This window comes from Mesoplodon densirostris, chromosome 7, assembly GCF_025265405.1.
Source record: "Mesoplodon densirostris isolate mMesDen1 chromosome 7, mMesDen1 primary haplotype, whole genome shotgun sequence".
NCBI classification, from domain to species: domain Eukaryota; kingdom Metazoa; phylum Chordata; class Mammalia; order Artiodactyla; family Ziphiidae; genus Mesoplodon; species Mesoplodon densirostris.
Window position 1 is genome coordinate 7,512,842 of NC_082667.1, and position 22,315 is coordinate 7,535,156.

Below are 22,315 nucleotides of genomic sequence, written 5' to 3' on the forward strand. Positions count from 1 at the left end.
CTTGCCACTGGAGCTAGAAGTCTTTGAACATTTGGGTGTGAGAAACGGAACAACTGCAAACCTCAGATCAAGGCTAGAAAAGGCAACAGGCTTGTGAGGAAGAGGATCCAGTCCTACTTGAACCCCACCCTGGTCTAACCTTGATCTTCATCATAGCCCAGCCCCACATCTTTCATCCCCCTCTCTGTGCTCATCTACCCTCCACCCAAACACCCCCAGATGGAAGAAGAAACTACCAACCAAAATCAAAAATAGTGTTATTAATTCTGGTGTCTCCGAAGCACGAAAAAAAAAAAAAAAGGAAAGAAAAAAAAGAAAAAGAAACCCCCCTCCCCACATTTCAGCCCCAAGTCCAAGGCCAAGGGGCTACCCCAGCAGGCAGTGAAGGCCGAGGGGCCAAGTCAGTCCTGGCCATGGGCTTGAAGCAGGACCAGCCCATGGGTTTGGCTCTTAGGGCCCAGCTGGGAGGCTGCCTGCCTCAGTCTGGGGAGCCCAGGCCCTGAATTAGGATGAGAGATCAGGGGCCAAGGTCAGAGGTCTGGGATACAAGGTTCTGGTGCTCTGGCTAAGGCAGCCAGAGGTCAGGGTTCACATGTGGGAGCCAAAGCCACTCAGTTCTGTGGTCCAGCAGAAAGGGCCAAAGGCTGGGGGGTCCAAGTTTCTGAATCCTGGGCTGGGACCCAGAGGGCACCAGGCCACTCAGTACTGATGCTCCAGCAGGGGCTGGGCAGCCGGGCTCTCACGCTCCTCAGCGGGGGCAAGCCAGTCGCCCAGGGCCCCAGTGGGCGTGCCACTCTCAGGAGCACTGCTGTCCAAGCACGGATTATCCTGCACTGCTCTGGGAGGCGAGGCATCGGTGCTGATGTCCGGGCTGAAGCTGAGGTCTAGGGGCGCCTGAGGGAGGGGAGATAGGTTGGTAGGAAAGCAGACCTGAGCTGCCCAGGACCCGACCCTCCCGTAAGAACCTTACCTGAGATTTGGGGGTGCTTCCTTTAGGGCTCCCTGAGGCTGGCTCCCCCTCGGATCCCCCTAGCCCCTTCCGACCCCCCAGGCTCCACTTCCCACTGGGACCCTCAGAACTAAGGAGTCCAGGGCCAGGGGGCCTTGAGGGCCTGGGACCCTCAGTGGGGGCAGGAGAAGCGGGGGATGGTCCAGGGAGCCGAGGGGGTGGCCACTGCAGCAGAGGAGGGGGGCGCCCATCACCAGAGCCACTCAGGGAGGGCCTCGGGCCCCAGGCAGGGCCTGGTGGGAGGGGCTGGTCACCACCGCCTGTGGGAGACAGATAAGAGGGCAGAGACTTCAGTCGGCTAGGCTGCCCTCTCCACTCAGCGGTTCAGCGCGGCCCTGCCTGCTCACCTGCTGTGTTCTCAGGTGTGGGGTGTGCCAAGGGGGGGTTATTGCTGAGGGAGGTCAAGCCGCCGCCTCCACCACAGTCCGAGTCATCCACGTTCCCGCCGCTGTTGCAGCCGGCACCACAGCCCTTATGGAGCCTGGGGGAGGGGAGGCGGAGAAGAGGTTGGTAGGGGGTGGGAGATACAAAGACCTCACAAGCACAAGTCCCCAGTCCAAGACAGGTCACCTACCATCTCAGAGCCCAGAGTCCCATTTCTAAAAGGTGTTTGCCATCTACTTTAGAGGGCTTTTTTTTTTTCTTTTCTTAAGGCCGTACTGCGTGGCATGTGGGATCTTAGTTCCCTGACCAGGGATCGAACCCGCACCGCCTGGAGCGGAAGCACGGAGTCTTAACCACTGAACCACCAGGGAAGTCCCTACACGGCTTTTAAGGGAGGGCTTACCAGGGACTCCCCTGGTGGTCCAGAAGTAAAGATTCCACCTTACAACGCAGGGGACACGGGTTCGATCCCTGGTCAGGGAACTAAGATCCCACATGCCGCAGGGCGACTAAGCCCATGTGCCACAACTACTGAGCTCGCGCGCCTCAACTAGAGCCCGAGTGCCACAAACTACAGAGCCCACGGGCCCCGGAGCCTGCGCGCCACAACTAGAGAAGAAAAAACCCCCTCGCCGCAACTAGAGAGAAGCCCACACGCTGCAACAAAAGATCCCGCATTCCTCAACGAAGATCGCACGTGCCACAACTAAGACCCAATGCAGCCAAAGACAAATAAAATAAATAATAAATAAATCTTTAAAAAAAAAAAAAGGGAAGCGTCATCAACGGTGCTTCAGGCTAAAGGCCACATTCAGCTCTGGCTGAGGGGGCGGGGTGTGCGGTTGGGTCAGCTCAGGGAAGGGGTCAGCTCTTGGGGCTCAATCCTGGCTCCAGCATTTCCTCAGTCAGACCCCAGAGAGAACGGCTTCCTCTCTCTGAGCCCCGGCTTCCTGCCCCGTGACCCCGGCCTTGCGGGCTAGAGGCGGGGGGTCGGAGCTCACCTCTCCCAGCTGCGCAGAAGCCAGCGGGCGATGGCGCCCAGGCTGATGGGGCCGCCCCACAGTGCCCGCAGCTGGGGATGGCTGCCGGCCAGCGAGGTGGTGAGGGGCGACACGTAGATGGGGTAGCCCAGCGGCTGGTCACAGGAGGAATTGATCATGTTGCGGAGCGCCTGCTTGGCATTCTGAATGCTGCCTCGCTCGGGGTTGCGGTTGCGCAGGAACACCAGCTCCTGCTGCTGCCCGGCCCACAGGCCGCGCACGCACTCGCGGTTCACCTGCGGAGGCCACACGAGGGGGTCAGGAGGCCGCGCCGGGAAGGGGGCCGGGTCGGGCGAGCAGCCGTCCCCACCTTGATGACACGGAAGCTGAGGTGGCGCCGGTTGAGCATGATGATCTTGTACTCATCGGAGGCGTCATCCAAGACATGCCGCAGCGCCAAGAGCGAGGGCGTGTTGCTGAGGATGGCGCTGCGCCAGGCCGGGTCGCCCTCGTGTGAGATGACCAGCCGCTCCTCGTTGGCTGCGATGGCGTCATACAGAGCGGCCGGCTCCTCATACTCATCTGGGGACGTGAAGTGGTCCTGCGGGGAGGACGGAGGGCTGAGGCTGGCAGCCCCTGGCCTGGGCAGAGACCTTGCCACCGCCCACCCTGCCTGGGCACACCTCTCCCTACCTGGTGAAGCTTGAGGGCCATGCGAACCCCAGGTGCCACCACACGGTGAAGCAGGTCCATGTCGGCAAAGACCCACTCATCGCGTGGGGAGGTGATACGGAAATCCCCCTTAAACAGGGCGTGCAGGCCGTAGAGGAAGGGCTCCAGGCTGGGGAAGAGGAGGAGGGGAGGTGAATGCACAGGGGGCTCCCGGGTTCCTGAGCTCTGACTCTATGTGCAGTGGTCAGAGCGGAGACGGCTCTTCATGCTGGGCCTTGGTTTCGCCATCTTGACAAGGTCAATCTCTGCCCATGTCCCTCACGGGGCGGTGAAGAGCAGGCAAAGTCACAATGGCTAAAAGAGCCACACTGAAGGAAGGACTGATATGGCCCCTGCGGGCTGAGGCCAGAAGCCCAGAGCTCTTCATGGAGGTAGAGGAGGGGAGAGCGACAGGCCCGGCTGGACTTGCGGGCGCTCACCTGGCCGACATGCTGTGCGAAGCTGTCCCCAGGGCCCGGCGGCCCAGCACACACAGGCCAAAACACAGCGTGACCAGCGGCGAGTTCCAATCCTGGTCCACAGGCTGCGGCACAAGGACCCCCGTCCCCAGAGCCCAGCTTAGACCTGGGACAGGGAACTTGGGGTGGGGGCTGGGGCCCAGGCCAAGGGAGGCTGAGGGTGAGAAGAACCTGCACGGGGAGGGGGGAGGCCGAGGGGGAGAAGGCAGCCCCGGGGTAGCGGTGGCCGGACCTGGCCGCGCCGGGAAGCGCAGTACTGGATCCACTCCAGGTGCACGGCGCAGAAGGAGGGCAGCGAGAGGCCAGAGAGGCGAAGGTCGTAGTCCTCATCCACGCTCAGCGAGAAGGTGGGGTCTGAGTCAGCATAGCCAGGTGCCCGCACAGGACGCAGGGCTGTCGCGATGCCCTCGTGGGTCAGCCAGGCCTCCAGCTTTGGAGAGCGGCTCACATAGTAGATGATGCTCTGGGAGGAGAGGGCTGGGTCAGTGACTGGGGGAGCGCCCTCGCCCTGGCCACTGGAGGACACAGCGTCAGGGTGAAGAGGCTTCTCCGTGGGAATTCTCTGGCGGTCCAGTGATTAGGGCTCCATGCTTTCGCTGCCAAGGCCCGGGGTTCGACCTCGGGTCAGGGAATTAGGACCCCAGAAGGCATGCGGTGTGGCCAAAAAAAAAGAAGAGGCTTGTTCTCCCTTAGACTGAGCTGAAGTCGGCTTCCCAGGACACCCGTCCTGTGTCCCATCTCAGCTCCCTGAAGCCCCACAGGCAGGTCTGCTGCCCTTCTCTCGGCCAGGGACGGGGGAGTGGGAAGCCGACAGGAAGCAGCCCTCCGCACGGAGCGTCCCCTGGAGTGTGGTGCACGGTGGCGAGTGCTCGGACGCTTGCCCTTCCCTCCTGCCCTGTTTGTAAGGGGAACTGAGGCCCAGACGGACGACAGACTTGCCCACGATTACACAGCAGGGCAGGGTGAGCTGGCCAGCACCTCAGTACCACGATGCTGTGGCATCCAGACCTCAGAGGCCCCGGAAGGTCAGATTAAGGTCGTGGGACTGCCTGCAGGCCAGTGGGACCTAAGTGCCCCTAGGTCTTGGGCCCCTTGAGGCAGCTGACGTGTGACAGCCACAGGGCTTCCCCTCAGAAAAAAGCCAGAGGCCAAAGTCAGGGGCTCCTGGACCCTTTAAGAGATTCTGCTGGCTTCTAAGCAGGGGTTTAGGCAAATGGAGAGGAGCTCTTGGAAGCAGGCAGCTGACACAGCCAGCATGGATGGGCAGCGTGAGACTGGCAGCTGGCAGCCAGTGAGGTTACTGGGATTTTCTGTGCGCTGCCCTGGGATGGAGCCAACGGGATGGGCTTCTGCCTGGGGAAGGGGTGGGAAGTCCAGAGCTGGGGAGGCTGGCGCAGCTGGCCATGAACACAGGGTACCTAGGCAGTAGGGGAGTCCAGCAGGATGGCTCTCGTAGGACATGGAAAGGCTAAGAGCCTGGGCAAAATGGCCACAGTACAAGCCAGGAAGAGCCAAGGGCCTCAGAGAGCTCCCTGGGTGGTGATGGTGGGGACACCTGGAGGCCATGGCTATAAGTGGAGCCTCATCAGTTCAGTTCCCGGCACACAGCAGCTTGCCTGGTAGCTGGGAGCCTGGCCCCAGCATTGCCTCGGCTGTGGCAGGTGAGTGGGCAGTCTGGGGAGGGCTGGGTGCCCCCTTACCAAGAGGAAGGGGGCACCAGGAGCCTAATGGGGTGAATGGGGACAGGAGGGCCGTGGGGCAGCTTGGGTTCCAGGCAGACTGGCTCCAGACTGACCTTCTTGCTCAGAGGGCATCTCCGCAGCCCCCAAGAAGAACCAGAAAAAAAACCTTTGGGGACCTGGGGAGGAGCTGGCCTGGCACACAGAAGTGCTCCATTAACTTGCACAACCACACGGTGTTCTACGGAGCCAGCAATCCTGGGGCCCAGCCCTCAGAGTGGTTCTCAGGAGTAACAGTGCCCGCCTGCAAGCATTTGCTGGCAGCTCCGTGGCTCTGCTCAGTGTTTCACGTGGGGCAGCTCACTGAATCCTCATAAGCATCATGACTGTGGCATTTTTTCTGCCTTCATCCCACCTAACTGCAAGGATGGGTCTGTGAGCCTCAGTTTTCTCAACTGTGAAAAGGGCCTATTACACTGACCTCGCCTCTTCCAAGAGTTACTAAAAGAATCAAACAGGGGCTTGGTGGCGCAGTGGTTGAGAGTCCGCCTGCCGATGCAGGGGACACGGGTTCGTGCCCCGGTCCAGGAAGACCCCACATGCCGCGGAGCGGCTGGGCCCGTGAGCCATGGCCGCTGGGCCTGCGCATCCGGAGCCTGTGCTCCGCAACGGGAGAGGCCACAACAGTGAGAGGCCTGCGTACCGCAAAAAGAAAAAAAGAAAAAGAATCAAACAGTAGAATGAATGTGCCTGGGCTTGGAAATGCTAAGAGCACCCCAAGGCTTGGCTGCAGGTGGATGTGAGGGCCAGTGTCTCCATGGCCGCGAGAGTTGCACTGAATCTCTCACGCAACTGCACTCAGTGACTTCCACGAAGGACAAGGGGTGGGAGGTGCCAAGGGGGCTAACTCTGCACAGGAAGGCTCCGCCTGGTCTGCCAAGCCCAGTGCTGGATGGGACACATCCCTGAACCGCCCCAGGCCCGTGGGGCTGCCCTGCACACCTGCTTCCCCCCAGGCCCCGCCTCAGCAGCCCCCATTCATCCTTCCAAACGTCAGCCCACACTCCATCCTGGGCAGAGCCTTCCCTGGGTCCTCCAGGCGCCTCCACGTGGCCGTGATGCTGCCCAGCCTTTGAGGCAGGTGCGGCAAGTCGGCTTGCCCTCGAGAAGCTGGACGGGGCGGCGCTCATCTCAGCCTGCTGGCCGGGGGCCTGGCCGGGGCCTGCTGCACCGCCACGAGAAGCCTACGCTGGCCGAGAGGGAGCAAGTGGGGAGACCTGGGCAGGAGTGCCTCTCTCGAGACGGGGAGAGGAAGGTGGACAGGATGGTAACCCCTGGGTGACCTGAGGCTGGGAATGTCTTTTTCGGGACCACAGTCTCTTTCTTGGTGACAGTAAGGATGGGGCGGGCTCACAAACCCTTCCCTAGGAGTGGACGGGTGGAAACATCCACAGTAGAGAAAGTACAGTTTCTCTGGCAAGTGACACAGATGGGGTGCCCACTGGCAGCGAAGGACAGCAAGGGGATGCACAGGACGGCCCTAGAGAGAACCTCAGGTGGGCAGGCTCACCTGCACTCCAACAGGCCACCTCTTCTGGGCCCACGACAAGCCCCAGGGCAGATGCTAAGAGAGCATGAGGGGACCTGTGACCCCTACTCACCCCACTCCTGTAGCGCCCTCATCATCTCTGCCACCTCACAGAACTGCGAGAATCCCCACTTCTCAAGGGGGTTGACAGGCACAGCAAAGAAGGCAATACCTCAAGCTTCCCAGAACCCAATCCACAGCTCCCTTCGGACCCCACACTGTGCCTCACCAAGCCCCTGCCACGTCACCATAGGCCTCGAGACCCTCAGGCCTGGCTTGGCGCGCCCAGGCTGAGACAGGGAGGACCAGGCCTGGGCTAAGCCTAGCTCTGGCACTTTCTCCTGATTCTAGGGCCTCAGGCAAGTCACTGTCCACACCTGAGGCAGCGGGACCTCTCCTGGAGGGTGTGGTGGGCTTCACCCAGCTCAGGAGAGGTGCCTGGCAGAACCCAGCCCTCGGTGAGCACCGCTGCTTGGCAGCTGCTCCTAAGACTGTCGCTCCTGCCACCACTGTTACTATCATCGTCACTCTGTACTGGGGGGGCGTGGGGCGGGGCTGGTGGTCTAGAAGGCTGGCATCAGCAACGCCCCTCCCAGGACCAAAGCCCAGAGACAGGATCTGTGCATGTGCTGCCCACCGGCCCCCAGGACTCACCACCCAACGTGAGTCTCCTGGAGGAGGGTGACAGGGGGCCCCCCGCCCCAGGCTCCCCACCGTCAGAGAGTCACATGGGCCTCTGAGGCCCGCTGTCCAACAGTGACACTTTGGAGGCTGATTAGACTCTGAGGCCTCTGCTTCCCTTGGGCAAAGCAGGCTCCCAAGGATCCAGAGGATGGCCTTTGGGATGCTCCTGGCCAGTGAGCACTCACCGGCGGGGACCCCTGCCCCCCAGCCACCTGCCCCTCATACCCTGACGTAGTAGGTGATGAGGATCTTGCGGAGGTCGAAGACCTGCAGCATGGAGGCAGCGTTGTTGTCGCTGATGCTGTAGCCCTCCAGCACGTACTTGCTGGCCGTCACTTCCCAGGCCAGCCAGCGCTGCCCGAAGGCGGCATTGAAGGACAGGACCCTCGGCAGGTGGCCAGGCTCGCAGCAGCAGCAGCCCTCATCCTCCTCCACGCCCTCTGTGATGGCCTCCACCTCACGCTGCTGGCAGTACGTACCTGTGGGGAAGGGGGGCTCCAGTCAGGGGGCCACAGGGACACCCCAGCCTACCTCCTCCCCAGACAGTGCCCAGGCACCTCCCCAAGATGCGATGCGAGTAACCATTACTAAGTGAACCGATTAACAAACAAGCCCCTTTCTCCTCCTGACTCCTAGTGGCCACGATGGGCTGGGACTGGGGCGTTGAGGGTTGCGGGGAGGGGACAGGGTCTGGTTCCTCATCTATAGACGCAAAGACTGAAGCTCAGGCTCGTGCTGCTCCCGAGCTGTGCCTAGAGCCCCTGTGCACTTGTGAGCCCCTCTGAAGCTGGCATCTGCCAGGCACAGCTTCCTGAGGGCAAGGAGCTGGCTCACTCACCAGGGCTTATGTGTGGCCCCCGAGCTGGTCCTGGCCTGAGACCGCAGAGCAGGCCAGTGGAAGCTCCAGGTCCGAGCTTTCATCAGAGCAGCCCGGTCGCTACAGACCTGCCGCAGTCAGAGCAGGGGCGGGGCTGGGCCGGAGACAGCCTGCCGCCTCACTGCTCGGACTACGAAACCCAGGCCCGGCGGGGAGAGCCCCTTGCTCAAGGGCCCCAGCAAACCGGAGGAGAGCAGGGCTAGAGTCCAGCCCCGACACACTGTCAAACTCGGCCCCACAACTCACCCCGGAACTCGAGGCCACGCAGCTGGAAGGTGACGAGGCCATTGCCGACCTCGATGAGGTGCACCAGGGCGTTGAGGTAGTCGGAGGCCAGGACAAAGCAGTCGCCGGGGCTGTAGTTGCCCCAGCGGCCCAGCACCAGGTCCCCACACAGCGTGTGCTGCAGCGAGCGAGTCAAGTGCTCGTAGAAGATCGAGTTGAGGTTGTTGTCATCAGCTCCTGGGACCCAGGATGGACGGACAGATGGACAACGTGACACGTGAGCAAGGCTCCCTCCAGGAAGGCCCCGCCCTAAAGCCCCCGATGGCCGGGTACACACCAGGGTTCCGGTCCAGCTGTGTGACCAGGCGGGTGTTGGAATGATCCACACGTTTAGTGCTGTTCAGAGAAAGGGCGACAACACAGGTGGCCAAGAGGGCGAGGCTGCCCAGGGCTCAGACGACGGCTCCCGCCAGCCCCAAGCACCTCCCCTCCGAACCCGCACCCCTGCGCTCTGAGGCAGACACCACAACAGCTCTGTGACAGAGGGGGAGGCTGAGGCTCAGGGACATGAGGGGACTCACCCGGGACCACACAGCCAGGAAGCCCAGGGTGTGAGCCCGAGGCCTCGGCCTGGCTCGAGTTTTGCCCCGTTTGGATCAGCCACCTCCCTGAAGCCCACAGCGCCCCACCCAGCCTGGGCTCCAAACTCCTTCCCTTCTCCCAGCAACCTGCCCCCCGGTGCAGCCATCCTGCTCCTCTGCCAAGTCCTTCTCAGGGACGCCCCCGGCACTTGCTTCTGTGTCCCACGAGACTCACTTGTAGTCGCGCTCCCAGAACTTGAGGGGCCGCGCGTAGGACATGATGAAGACAGCGCTACCCAGCAGGGGGTTGAGCGGCGTGGAGAAGAGCGCGGAGAGCAGGGCCTGAACGAACAGCATGGCCGAGTCTGGGCACGAGTCAAGGAGGTGGCGAGCACGCAGGACCCTCCCCGGCCTCCCTCACTAGCCCCCCACCCCCGTGCCCTCCCGCCTGGCAGCCCCCAGCCCCATCCAGGCTACGGTCCTCCCTGCACACCCACACCCAGGCAGCAGGCGGCAGGCTGGGTACGTGGCACGGCGAAAGGCTGGGCAAAAGCGTGGAAAGCCGAGCCCCACGTGATCTGCCAGGGCGCGATGTAGGTCAGCACAAAACGCAGCTTGTACAGCAGGTCCCACAGCTGCAGGGTTGGAAGGGGGGAAGGTAAAAGATACGCAGATCACTCACAGAGAGGGGGGGTCCACCAAGTACCCACTCAGAGCCTTGGGGCTACGCCACTTGCTGCCTACATGGGAGTCAAGCTCAAGATCACTCCCAGCCCTTACACTCTGGACCTGCCTTGAAGCCCCCGATACCATCAGCAGCTCCAGACAAAGCAACCGAGGGGACATTAGCCATTTAATTCGTAAAACCACTCTGGGAGCCTCCTACTGCTGTCCCATTTCTCAGATGAGAAAACTGAGGTTCGAGAAGGTAGAGCAGTTAAATGACCTGCTCAGGCCACGCCACTCTCAGCGGTGAGGCTGGGTCTCAACTGTGGTACCAAGAGTTAAGAGAGACTCACAGGCCCTGCCCTCAGAGGGGGACACAGTCTGGATCGCCATCATCCTGGGCCAGGCCAGAAACCAGACTAGAATGCCCACGAGTGAGCTGAAAGCTCAGGCCTGCGCTGGGGTCGCCCTGCAGGCACCACTGCAGACTCCAGCGCAGAGCTGGGGAACAGTCCTTTTCAAATCCCAGCTGACCACCAATTCTCCAGGAGACCTGAGGCAAATCACTTACCCGCTTTAAACCTCAGCATGCTCGCTGCCCTGCCGGGAGCCGCTGCAAAGGCCCCCAGTGTGGCTAACGTGGACTGGGGAAGGTCTCCCGCACCAAGGCACGAGGCCTGCTCCCGCTGCACAGCCTGGAGTCTTGCTGCACAGTCTCACCTTGCTGCAGAGCAGGGACATGAGGAAGTAGTCGAGCAGGAAGCCCTGGGAGAGGCGCGGGTAGTCGAAGTGGAACAGCAGGACGGTGAAGGCCAAGGTCAGGTACTGCTGGGGTGGGCAGCAGAAAGCCGAGCGCAGCAGCTTCAGCCCAGCTACGGTCATCAGCAGCGCCCGGCAGCTGTGGGTGAGGGGTGGGCGTTAGGCACTGGGCGCAGACTCGGCACAGAGGGTGTGGGTGCCCATCCCTTGCTGGCCCTGGCCTGGGCTCTGCTGGGCAGGCCCCTGCTCTTCTGGGCCAGTGACTCTTCGTCTCTGCTCTCTAAAGAGGTCACCCCCTTCAGACACACTGGAGACACACATCTGCTCTTGAAGAGGCAGCGGCTTCACCGGAAAGGGTGTCAGGAGCTGGGGGCCTACTTAAGCTTGCTGGGCAACTGAGGCAGGTGTCCTTCCCTCTCTGGGCCTCGGTTTCCCCGTGTCACACGGAGATGTGGACGGTGGGACGGCAGGGGGCTGGCGGTCCTCACTAGAGACAGAACTTGTCCGGGTGGCTGACGACCGCGTGGGCGTCCACTGTGAGGGCATTGAGCACCACAGCAGGGTAGATGAGGTACTTCTCCACACACTGCAGGCTGGCGTACAGCTTCTCAAACCACATCACCTGGGCGGCACCTGCAACGAAAGGTGGGAAGGTGGGACTGCTGTCTTAGCACCGGCTCCTCTGCATTCCCCTCCAGCCACGGGGCAGGACGGGTGTGCTCTCCAAGGGAACCTGGACAGACGGCAAACCCCAGGACGTGGGGATGTGGCATTCGGGGTCCCTAGAGACTCGGAGCGGCTGCGGGGCAGGGGGTTGATCTCTGGCGGCCCAGATGAGGGCGATGAGGCCGGTGAGGCCCGGGTCGGGTGTGCTGGGGGCTTAGGGCAGGGGCTCTGCCCATTCGGCTGTCTGTGAGATAAAGGCTGAGGACAACACCCCAGGTGCCCACCGGAGCCACGGCGGGCTGGGTGAGGCCCAAGTACACAGTGATCCTCAGCCTCAGGGCCCTTCTGAAGGGGGCCCCTGCCACTTGGCTCGAGCTGACTGCAGCCACATGGAGATGCTGGCCCAGTGGGCAAAATCCTTCATTGTCTATGAAAAAAAGGCATGTGGACCTTCACGTAACAAATCCAGATGTTTATGGCCTTCCCTGTTGGTCCAGTGGGTAAGACTCCGCGCTCCCAATGCAGGGGGCCCAGGTTCGATCCCTGGTCGGGTAACTAGATCCCACATGCATGCCGCAACTAAGAGTCTGCATGCTGCAACTAAAGATCCCACAAGCCGCAATGAAGATCCTGTGCGCCGCAACTAAGACCCGGAGCAGCCAAAATAATAAACAAATAAATATTAAAGAAAAAAAGAAAAGAGTAAACAAATCCAGGTGTTTAAATATAGGCTCAGGGGTGTTTGTGTTGCAGAATCCAAGTAAAAATGCATGCCAGGCTGGTGTAGTTCATTGGTAGCCAGCTTGTAATTCTTGACAACGTGTCCCTTGAAGGTCCTAGAGTTCTACTTCTCCCATCTCCTCAGAGACCGCAAGGCAGGTGGGAAAAGGGCAAAGCGGGCAGGGTGAAGCGGGCGCAGGAGTGGGTACAGAGGGCAGTGAAGGGGCCGCAGGGCCAGTGCCAAAGCGGACAGGGAGGTGTGGGCAGAGGCTGCCCCCTGCTGGCACTCTCAGCTGCGAGGCCTGTGCTCCCATCAGGCTGCAGGTCCGCTTGGAAATCAGGGCAGGAGGGGTGGAGGTGTCCCAGCCCGGGGCAGGGGGCACTCACCGCGCACTTCGTACTGGCTGTACTCCAGTGGCTTCAGCACGGGCTGTGACAGGCAGAACCAAGGCAGCTGTTTGCGGAGTTGCGGCAGCAGGTAATGTGTGAAGAAGCCCACGGCCCCAGCCAGCGCATACAACACAAAACCCAGCACGGACTGCAAGAGGGAGAGGCAGGAGGCTCAGCCAAGGGAAACAGGCCACAGGGCCACGGGGCCACCTGGTACAGGTCAGCCAGGGGCGGAGAAGGACGTGAGGCCATGGCTGCCCAGGCCCTCAGGGCAATCGGGCTCTGGCAGAGACTGGGGTGGGGGGAGGGGGAGGGGTGGCCTGTGCCACACGAACCTTCAGGGCAATGAAGACGGTGCTGGCGCTGATGGCAAAGGTGAGCACAGCGATCACCACACACATCACCAGGTCAGAGTGCAGGACCTCACGCTGCAGGGTCAGGAAACACCAGCTTGGGTGTCCCCGCCACCCAGTGGCTGACCACACCCCCGCACCCCAAGACTAGACCCCGACACTCCCGGTCCTCACCACTGACTGACGCATCTTGTCTGGCAGTGGGTCTGGGGGCTCGGCGCGGGCCGTCTCCAAGCTCCGCTCCTCCAGCTCAGGGAAGAGCCGGCTCCGGATCAGAGACCTGGGGGGCATGAGAAAAGTCAGGGGCCTGGGTCTGGGGAGGCTGCCCCTCCTCCCACACACCCCCCCAACCCCTGCCACGTCAGGTGGTGACAGGCACATGCACAGACGCACGTATACACGTGCGCACACAGACAGGTACATGCGGGCACCCACCAGAGCACGGTGGGGTCACTGCTCTGCCGGCTTAGGTGGTAGGACAGCGCCACCAGGAGGCCACAGAAGACAGAGAAAAGGACGGGGACGTGCTGTTCTGGCCAAGGAGTCTGGGGAGAGAACCCATGCTGGTCAGAGGGGATGAGGATAAGCATGGCGGCGGGGGGCGGTCCCCCAACCGTGGGAGAAGCCACTGCTGAGCCCAATTCACAGCCCTGTCCCAACAACCCCCTGGGCTTCCGTATGCCCGCCACCGACAGGTCATCCCTACCTTGATGGCTCCGAGGCAGAAGCCGTAGAGCAGGGCAGCAGCCAGCAAGCTGCGCGAGAGGCTGAAGACCGCAGTGAGTGGGCTGGTGGCGGCTGCGAGGTGAGCGACAGCCTTTAGTAAAGCCCAGCTCCTACCTGCCGGCCGCCCATCCCACTGCCCCCCACTGCCCCTCAACTCCCCCAGACCCTGTCTCCAGCCCACTATCTGCTCCCCCCAGCCCGGAGAGGCCTTCAGAACCCCTGGCATTCTTGGGTTTAAACCACTTGCCTGCGGAGGGGACAGGAGGGGAAGGGAGGGGAGGGGAAGAGATAGGTTCTCAGAACCGCCATGTAGCTGCGGGAGAAGGCTCAGCGAACAGCCAGAGCCGCAGCCATAATCCATAGCCCCTCCGGGGCCCCGCACTGCCTCCACACCCCCGAGCCACCCGTGGGCCCCATACCTGTGCCCCCAAAGCCGTGCATATCTATCTGCTCCAGCAGGTACATGAGACAGGTGTTCACCTGGGGCAGGAGGCCCAGGAGGAAGACGAACGGGAAGCACAAGGTGAACACTGGCGGGCAGGGGAAGCGGAGGCCCGGTCAGCCTGCAGGCTGCCCCTCGGCCCACCCTTGGGGCCTCGCTCCCTGGGCAAGCTCAACCCTGCCCGGCCTTACCAGTGGCTACATCACGGGCGCAGAAGAAGAAGGAGGCGGAGAAGAGCGTGAGGCCGTAGAGGGAGACGGGCGGGAAAGGCTGAGCTGAGCCCAGGGCGTCCAGCAGCCAGATGAGCAGGCAGCAGATACAGAAGTAGACAGGCCGGCTGTATGCGATCACCCAGTTGTGGCCCTGGAGAGGGGGGCCTGTGAGGAGCCGGGCCTCCCCTACTGAACACCCTACTTGCACATGCACACACACACTCTCATGTGTCCCGTGCCTGGCCCTGGGTCCAAGATAGAAAGCTTGGCAGGCTGGGGGCAGAAGGACCAAGGAGCTAGGGGGGATGGGGGTGGTTGAGGGAGCCCTGCCTCTCCCCCAGCCGACCCCCTCCCCGCCTGGTCTCAGTCCCGCCCAGGGCCCAGGCCTGAGCCTCGTGGGGAAAGGTGCTGCTCTGCTGGTACTCACGTGCATGGGGGATGCTGCATCAGGCTGGACGCTCTGGAAGAGACAAGAGCTACACTGGTGATGAGAGCCAGCACCCACGAGAGGGTCAGAAGCCCCAGGATCTGTTTGATTCCACTTCTGGGCCCTTATGAATGACCAGGGAAGGCCCCTGAACTGTCCTGAGCTTCAGTTCTCTCACTTGTAGGATGGGGGGTGGCTACAGGGGATCTGAAGCATCTTAATTGCTTTTGAGCTCAACCCGCTGAAGAGGGGTCCTGGGAAGGGGGGTGCATCTGGGAAGAGATGGGAGGGAAGAGACCCAGGAAGCCAGGCCTGACCTTCAGCAGGGAATACTGGCAGGAGGCGATGACCAGGCAGAACTGGAAGACCCAGATGTCGGTGAAGAAGCCCTTGAGCAGCAGCAGGTAGCCCAGGAAGGCGACGAGGCTGCTCAGGCCGACACCGAGAATGTTCTCCACCAGCCCCCGTGTCCTGGAGAGACAGCAGGGTCAGAGCACACCCACCTCCTTACCTGCTAGTGGGGTAAGGGGTTAGGGGATGGGGGACACAGGACCCAGCCACAAAGGCCCACGTCCAGGCCGGTGTCCACGCCAGCCGTCATCCTGGGTATGTGAAGCTATGCCCTCTCCGGGCCAGGTGGCACCTGCTCCAGGAAGCCACCCCACTGCTACCCTGCATCCCGATCCCAGTCTTTGCCCCCTCTAGACCCTGAGGCCTCAGGTGCCACCACTCTGGCATCTGCCCATCTCTGGCTCCTGCTCGCTATGCTACGCACACAGGCAGTGCCCCCAAGACACCGGTCACAGCGCCGGGAGAAATCCAGAACACAGGAAGCCAGGACACAGGTTCCAGGCCCAAATCATTCACCCCGACAACAAACATCATCTGCTCTCTCACTTTCTGGGCCTCAGTTTCCTCCCGAAAAAACGGAAAGCTAAGACAGATGGTTCGCTAGCTTTTTCAGGGTACAGGATTCAATTTAATTGACACTCACCCAGAAGTAAATAAAAAACAATACACTGAACAGGAACAATGTCTCCAGCAAAGCTCTGGGAGAGGAGCGACCAGAGCACCACCCACTCGGCCACCCCTCTGCACCCAGAAGCACCTAAAGAAATCCCACTGCAGACTCCAGCTCTCCGTGCTCCCTCAGCAACCCCAGCAGTTGGGTTCTCCATTGCCATGACAGCCTCCACACGTTCACAGTCTGGAAGGCCAGGGGCCAGGGACGATCAAGGACTGGGGGCTGAGGGGGTGGGTGCTCACCGGTCCAGCAGGGCCAGCAGGGCGAGCCGCTCGTAGCGTACAGAGGTCCAGCGGCCGGGAAGAAGCCAGTACTTGTAGCTGTGCTGGGCCCGGGGCGGCGCCTCCTCCATCAGTGTCTGCTCCTGGGATTCGTGCAGGGAGTCCTGGTCCGGCAGGTCAAACTGCGGTCCCCATGGCCGCGGCCATCAGCCCCGCACCCCCCGCCCCCGTGGTCCACTGCCACCCCCCAGCACACACTGGCTGGTCAACACAGAAAGTCCCCACCATGTAGCAGCCCCGCGGCCTGCCCTGACCCTCCATCCAAGGGCCTACTCCTTCCTCCAGCTTCCCAGGACGGGCCTCAGTGGCCGTGGGGGCTTCCGGGGCTGCTGGACGCCAGGATTACTAGCTCCTGTGTCTGTCTTCCCCACTCAGGCAGCATCTCCCGCCTCTTCCTGGGCTCAGAGAAATCCACCTTACCCTTCAGGAGTCAGCACGAACACTGCCCTCCTCCCAGAGCCCTCAGGGTTCCCTCTGACCCCCCTACCCTGGAGCACATGGAGCGCTGGCCCCGGGGACAGGCCTGGGTGCCAGTGCCAGCGCTGCGAGGCCCTGGACCAACTACTTAACCTCTTCGGGCTTCTCATGTCTTTAGTTCAACAAGTGTTTATGGGATACAACTACGAGCCTGTCCCTATGCTGGGCTCTGGAGAGCCCAACAGCACGGTCCCTGCCTCTGGAGGAGACCCTCAGCTGTGGAAGGACAACACTGCTATCCCACGTGACCGTCAGGAGAATAAACGCATCAGGAAGGGGCACGTGGGGCTTCTGGGCGCTGCCCATGGCCTCTCTGTGGCCCTGGGTGTGTGGGTGCTACTTTCATAACTGTTGTTTAACTCTTGAGTCTGTGTCTCATACATCCCTAGTACTTCTGTTACTCCCTGGCCAACCACACCAGTTATTGCTCACGTCGGGATGCTTTCAGGAACGAGAGGAGGCGCTTTTACTAGCTCTGCTGAGACCGACAAGCTCGAACAGCGTGTCTCAAGACCCCCCGCATCAGGCGCCCAGCACAGGGAGCAGCACTACCACCGCCAGGCGAGCTCAACTGCCCCTTCTGCAAGTGCCACTGCTAACGCCCACCGTCCCCACTAACTGTGGGCCCCTCCAGGGCAAACAAAACTATTCCAGACGTGTTCGTTGAATGAGTAAATAAATAAGCGACTCCTTGAGCCATTCAGGTCCAGGACCTGTGTGCCCTGTGCTGGCCATCAAAGGTCAAGACAGCTACCTCAGGGCCCCTGGAGCCCTCACTCAGGGTGACCCGTCCCTCCTGGTGCCTGGGTGAATGCTCGGTGGTCTGCACCCCGTCCCCTGCAGCTCCTTCCCCGACGCTGGCTCCTCACCTCTGGGATCTCCAGGGGCACTCGGCGCACCTGCATGCCCTGCAGGACCACGGGCCGCGGCTGCAACAGGTTCAAGCCACCTGTCGCCTCTGGGACATCAGCCGAGTGGAAGCTGGAGGAATGCGAGTGGCGGTCCCTGTGGGAACAGCAGCCGTGAGGGTCGGGGCTGTGGGTGAGGCTGGGAATGGAATGGGGTCGAGGCCAAGGCCAGGCCATGACTGGGGGCCCAAGGGAGCTGCTCCAATACCCAGGAGCACAGGGGTGTCCAGAGGAGTCAGGTGGCAGAAGTGCCTCCCTCCCAGGTCCTGGGCCTCCTGGAAGGCCCTGGAAGCCTCCTGCTTGGAAGTGCCACAGAGCCAGAGACCCAAGGGATCCATGCAGGCCCACCCTTCACCGCTCCCTGCCCTTCACCGCAGCCCACCCTCCTCTCCTCCTAGAGGTCTGAGCTGCCCCTGCCCAGCCCAAACAAAGAAGACAGAAAACTCCCCAGAAATGGCAGCCCATCGGCTGCTGGGTAGGGAGAGCCCAAGCTTGGGAGACTCACCAGGCTCCATTGGCTGCCTGCTCCCCCTGCTGCCCTACAGGGTTCTCGTAGCCGCCTCCAGCCAGGCCAAAGGTGTAGGAACGCCGCACGCCTGGGGCACGGGTGTGGGACACAAGATAGCCTGTCAGGGACAGGAGCATCGAGGCCCAACCCACGTGGGCACCGGGGCCATCAAGTGAAGAAAACCCTCTGCTGAGTTCCCCTGGATGGCAGCCCAGCCCCTGGGCACCAAGAGCACAGCTGCTGGGACCATGACCCTCAGCAGGAGGGAAAGAGGCTTGGCCAGGGACCGGGGGAAGGGCTCACCGCTCTCGTCATAGAAATAGTGCACAGCGCCCTCGGAAGTGTCGTCGAAGGTGCAGGCCTCGTGCACGTTGGCGCCGGCCCGAGTGAGCAGCAGCGAGGAGGCAAAGTGCAGGGCAGAGGGCAGCGTCAGCGCCCGGGAATGGGAGGCAGCCCGGCCCCGCTGAGCTTCCTGCAGGCTGCTGGGGAGGGGTCGGCTCACGGTCAGCACCCCTTAGAGCCAGCCGGCACCCCCTCCCGTCCAAGCAGCCAGCAGGTGCTCACCTGGGTGGTGAGCCCATGAGCGAGGCGGGGGGGGTAGGGTTGCTGCCAGCATTGTGACGCCTCCGGATGGCCTGTGCCCGCCTCACGCTGCTTGAGCGGTCCCGCTTGCCAGTCTCCTCGGCAGCTGACCAGAGAGAGAGGCCCCCCAAGCATAAGTGACAGAGGCTTGGACAGAGCCTGAGGGAGGGTTGAGGGAGTGGGGGAGACAGACGCCCCTGCATGGGTGGAGCTAAAGGTCAGGCTTAGTCCAACCGTATCCCGCCTCTGTGGCCCAGCCAGGTCACCTAACCACACGGGCCTCAGTTTCCACACGTGGGCACAAGGAAGTGATCTGCTCTGCCCCGCTGGCGACCCAGGAAGGCGAGCGTGGCTACTGAGAGTCCTACAGAGCAGAGGCTCGGGTGCTACCTGCAGGACCTGGAGCCAGGTGCCTGAGGTCTCTGCCTCGGTCTCCTCACCGCTCCAGCCTTGCTTATCTGAGGCGCCTGGCAGCCAACGTCACTAGGTCGCCGCGTCCTTGTCCATCTGCTGCCTGAGACAGAGGCTGACCAGGTCCACTCCAGCTGCCCCTGGCCCCAACCCACGTCCCTACCGAGCTCGCCTCCCCCCAGCTCTGGAGCCGGCACTCACCTCCCCCCACAGCACCATCCTCCTGCAGCTCCCCCCGCCAGCCAGGCTGGTTGGCCGCAAGTCCCCGGCGGGCCTCGGCGGGCAGCACAGCGGGCTCACCGGCTGCCAGCTCCACCCCCGCCTGGACCTCCAGCTCAGCCTTGGAGCCAGCCAGGGGGCCCCTCAGGCCATCACCCCCTGCCCCGTCCATGCTCAGCACGCGGGCGTGCGTTTTGGCGCTGGCAGTACTAGGCGTCCGCTGGGTCCCATAGGGCCGTTTGGGAGGCACAGCCGTCCCCTCCTCAGCCCCGTGGGGGGCCCGTCGTTTCCGGGCCCCCCCTGCCGCACCCCGAGAGCTCTCAGGGGAATAGCAGGAAGTGGACGAGGAGCTGTCGGTGCTGTAGCGGCGCTGGGACCGGAGGCTGGAGGCCGGGCTCAGTTCACTGCCCTCGCTGGTGTCATCGTCCTCGAAGAAGCCCCCGCCTTCCAGCAGCGGCCGCCGAGGGGCACGGCCAGCGGGGGAGTGTCTTCGCACAGGTGGCCGCCGTTTACTAGGCCGCAGCAGGGCCAAGTCCTTGGGCCGTACAACCAGGAGCGGCTCAGCCGGGCCCGGAGGCGTCCCTGCTCCTACGACTGTGTCAAAGGAACGCAGTGTGTCATCTGAGGGAACCCCGGCATCTGGTGAAGCGGGCAGCTCTGCCTCCGAGGGTGGGTCTGTGTCGCTGCCCTCGGGAGCTTGCCCACCGGGGGGGCTGTCCAGGTGGGTTGAGTTGGTCTTCTCACTCTTGAAGCTGCTCAATGTTTCCCTGTCAGTGCCACTGAAGCAGGAATCTGAGGAGCCGGCTTTCTGGGGTGTGGGCTCACCCGAGCCCCGCCGGTCCAGGGGCTGGTAGCCGCCCGCTCCGCGGCGGTGTTCCCGTCGACTGCTGGTCCTTACCAAGGCCCGGTCGGGCCGGGTCAGCGTCAGGAAGCTCTTGCTCAGCTCCTGGCTGAGGCTCCCCTTCAGCAGGGGGCTCATGGGAGTGTCAGCCACGCTGCTCCCACTCCAGGGGGCGCCATCTCCAGCCAAGGGAGAACGTTCTGAAGAGTCCGTGCTGGGGAGAGATGGGTCTGGGGCAGCCCCTGGAGGCGTCTGGGGGAGGTCTCCAACTATCAGAAAAGAAAAAGACAGAAGACGACAGAATGGCATTCTACAAAAGGGACTGGTGGCTGAGGGGGTCCTATGGCCCCGTTTTCTGAGAACCCAGTGGGGCAGGACACTGAGGCGGTCCCATCTGAGAGAACACAGAGAGCCCAGGGAAGTAAAAGTTGGGGTGACTCAAAAGACAAGACAGCGAGTCTTCTCCCCAGGCTCTTGCCAACATGCCCACTCACTCAGCTTCTCCTGTGAGCTTAGCTTCAGCATCTCTCGGTCGGCAGAGGTCATGATCACGTTGTTGCTGCCCTGTTCCCGCACCAGCTCCTTGATGTCTGCAACCACAGCCCCAAAGGCGTCAGCAGGACATCAAGGCCTCCACGCGCCATCCCCTACTCCACCTTCAGCTCTGAACAGCAGCCACCTACCTCTGAGGGGCCCAGAGTCCTCCATCCGGGGCAGCAACTCCTGAACAATAGAAAAAAAAGTACGAAGGAGCAAACAGGGCAAAAAGTAGGCTCAGGACATACCCGTGTTGGGGACAGGCTCTCAGGAGAGGAGTGGGGAAGGGAGAGGGCCAGGACCACTCACCGAGACCTGGTTGAAGCCAAACACGGAATGCTGAGAGCTACAGCGTACGGGGGGAGTGGAACTCACTTTTCGAAATACTGTCATCTCCACTCCAGGGTCCCTAGCAGTGGAAAAGAACAGTAGCTTTCAGCTAACCTTCCTTCTTCACATGGTACTTCTCCCACCATCCCCATCACTCTACTCTCCTCACAGATCCCCCTGATAAATCCAGGGCCAACCATAGAACATTCAACTGTTCTTGGACCCAATGTTCCCTAAGCCCCTTCTCCATCCTCCAGTGCTCAGGCCCGGGCACCAAGGACCCTCCATTTCCAACACAGGCCCTGCCTCGCCCCACCTGGGCAGATTGCCGTCCCCCTGGGCAGGCTCTTCCTCTGGCTCCCCCACGGTAGAGTTGCGCTTCTCCACAATCTCGCCCTGGTCGAACATAGCATGCAGCCGATAGTTCACAGTCTTGATGGCAGCGAAGATGACAGCCACCACAAGGCAGTACACACCAGCCACCATCAAGTTGGGGGGCAGGACCTGGAGGTGGCAGCAAGTCAGGTCCCTCTTCACACAGCCCTGCCCCCGTGGGGTGGACCTACCGCCACAGTCAAGGCTAGGATTCACAAATTCACAACAGGACTTCATCGCCCCTGCATACAACTAGTAAGAAGGCCCTGTTGGGGGGGGCCCTGTCTCTTTTCTAACTGGAGAGAAACTAAGTGAGGGTCTCAAGGTCACCCAGGCCAGGAAATTTTGGCCTCTCCTCCACACACTCCAAACTCTGCACTGAGTCCTCTTCCTACATCCTAGTGCCCAAGCCACAGCCCAGAATCCCTGCCAGGTTGCACCCCTCCGTGACATCTGCCCTCCCTTTCCCCGACGGGAGTTACAGGTGACGGCAGCGTCTCACCATGTACAGCAAGAAAGGAAAGGTGAGCAGGAAGATCCAGACATAGAGGTGGAAGCAGTTGGAGAAGGTGCTCTGGTGTGGGTCGAAGAACCAACCGCCGGTGAGCGAGGCCCACACCCCCTGGCGCAGGATCTGCAATACCTGCGACCCCATGGCCCCGCCGCTGCTGCGCGCGCCCTCCTCCCGGGACCCTCATGGGGGCGGCCCCCGGCCCATGCCCCGCGTGGCGCCCGAGGGCCCCGGGGCCCGGCCTCGCGCTCACGCCATGGCCTCCCCCAGCGGAGGAGAGAGGTCGGTGGGGCTAGGGTGCGAGCAGGGGGCGGGGCCGGCCCGGGCAGTCAGCGGTGCGAGACCCAGGCGCGGGGGTGGAGACGCATCAGAGGCGGGATCCAGGCCCCCACCCCCGGCCCAGATCTGCTCCCAAGGGCCGGGCCGGCAGGCAGGCGCAGGGCACGGGCCGGGCACCCGACGGCGGCATCCAGAGGTGGGCGTGGGGTGGATGCTCTAGGGGTGCAGGCGACGGTTCCCTCGGTTCCGGCCCGGGGAAAGCCCTGGTACCCTGAGGTCCACTTCCGGGGTCACAGGTCACTCGCTTTGGGCTCCGCGCTCGCCCCGCTTCTGCGGGAGCCGGCCCAAGGGGAAGGCCGGAAGAAGGAGCCGCGAGCCGCCAACCTGCAGTGGCGCATGCGCCCAACGAGCCCAGTTGGGACCCGGAAAAGGAAATCCTGGCGGCTTGAATGCGCAAGCGCAGGGAAGTGGTGG

At 62.3% G+C, this 22,315-nt stretch overlaps 1 protein-coding gene across 8 annotated transcripts; it reads right to left on the reverse strand.

Moving 5' to 3' along the window:
* Positions 1–240: 240 nt before the first annotated feature.
* PCNX3 (pecanex 3) lies at positions 241–22,232 on the reverse strand. Of its 8 annotated transcripts, none has more exons than XM_060103102.1 (35): positions 21,554–22,232; positions 20,993–21,072; positions 20,656–20,755; positions 20,493–20,532; positions 20,304–20,399; positions 18,951–20,078; positions 18,321–18,444; positions 18,060–18,238; positions 17,754–17,844; positions 17,210–17,345; positions 15,825–15,985; positions 14,876–15,029; positions 14,559–14,591; positions 14,111–14,282; positions 13,897–14,007; positions 13,458–13,549; positions 13,187–13,296; positions 12,926–13,031; positions 12,734–12,826; positions 12,396–12,546; positions 11,111–11,255; positions 10,584–10,761; positions 9,724–9,832; positions 9,433–9,562; positions 8,954–9,012; positions 8,638–8,853; positions 7,740–7,993; positions 3,796–4,026; positions 3,525–3,628; positions 3,067–3,214; positions 2,744–2,974; positions 2,395–2,669; positions 1,357–1,490; positions 971–1,269; positions 241–894 (listed from the first exon to the last, which is right to left on the reverse strand). In XM_060103102.1, exons 1-35 carry the CDS (start codon positions 21,704–21,706, stop codon positions 700–702), a joined length of 6,018 nt encoding a protein of 2,005 aa, XP_059959085.1. In that variant the 5' UTR covers positions 21,707–22,232; the 3' UTR covers positions 241–699. The 8 variants fall into 8 exon arrangements, with proteins under 8 accessions (XP_059959085.1, XP_059959081.1, XP_059959083.1 ...); XM_060103098.1 differs by having other exon boundaries at positions 18,060–18,235; positions 20,993–21,180; XM_060103100.1 differs by having other exon boundaries at positions 15,825–15,946; positions 20,993–21,180.
* Between the last annotated feature and the right edge of the window lie 83 nt (positions 22,233–22,315).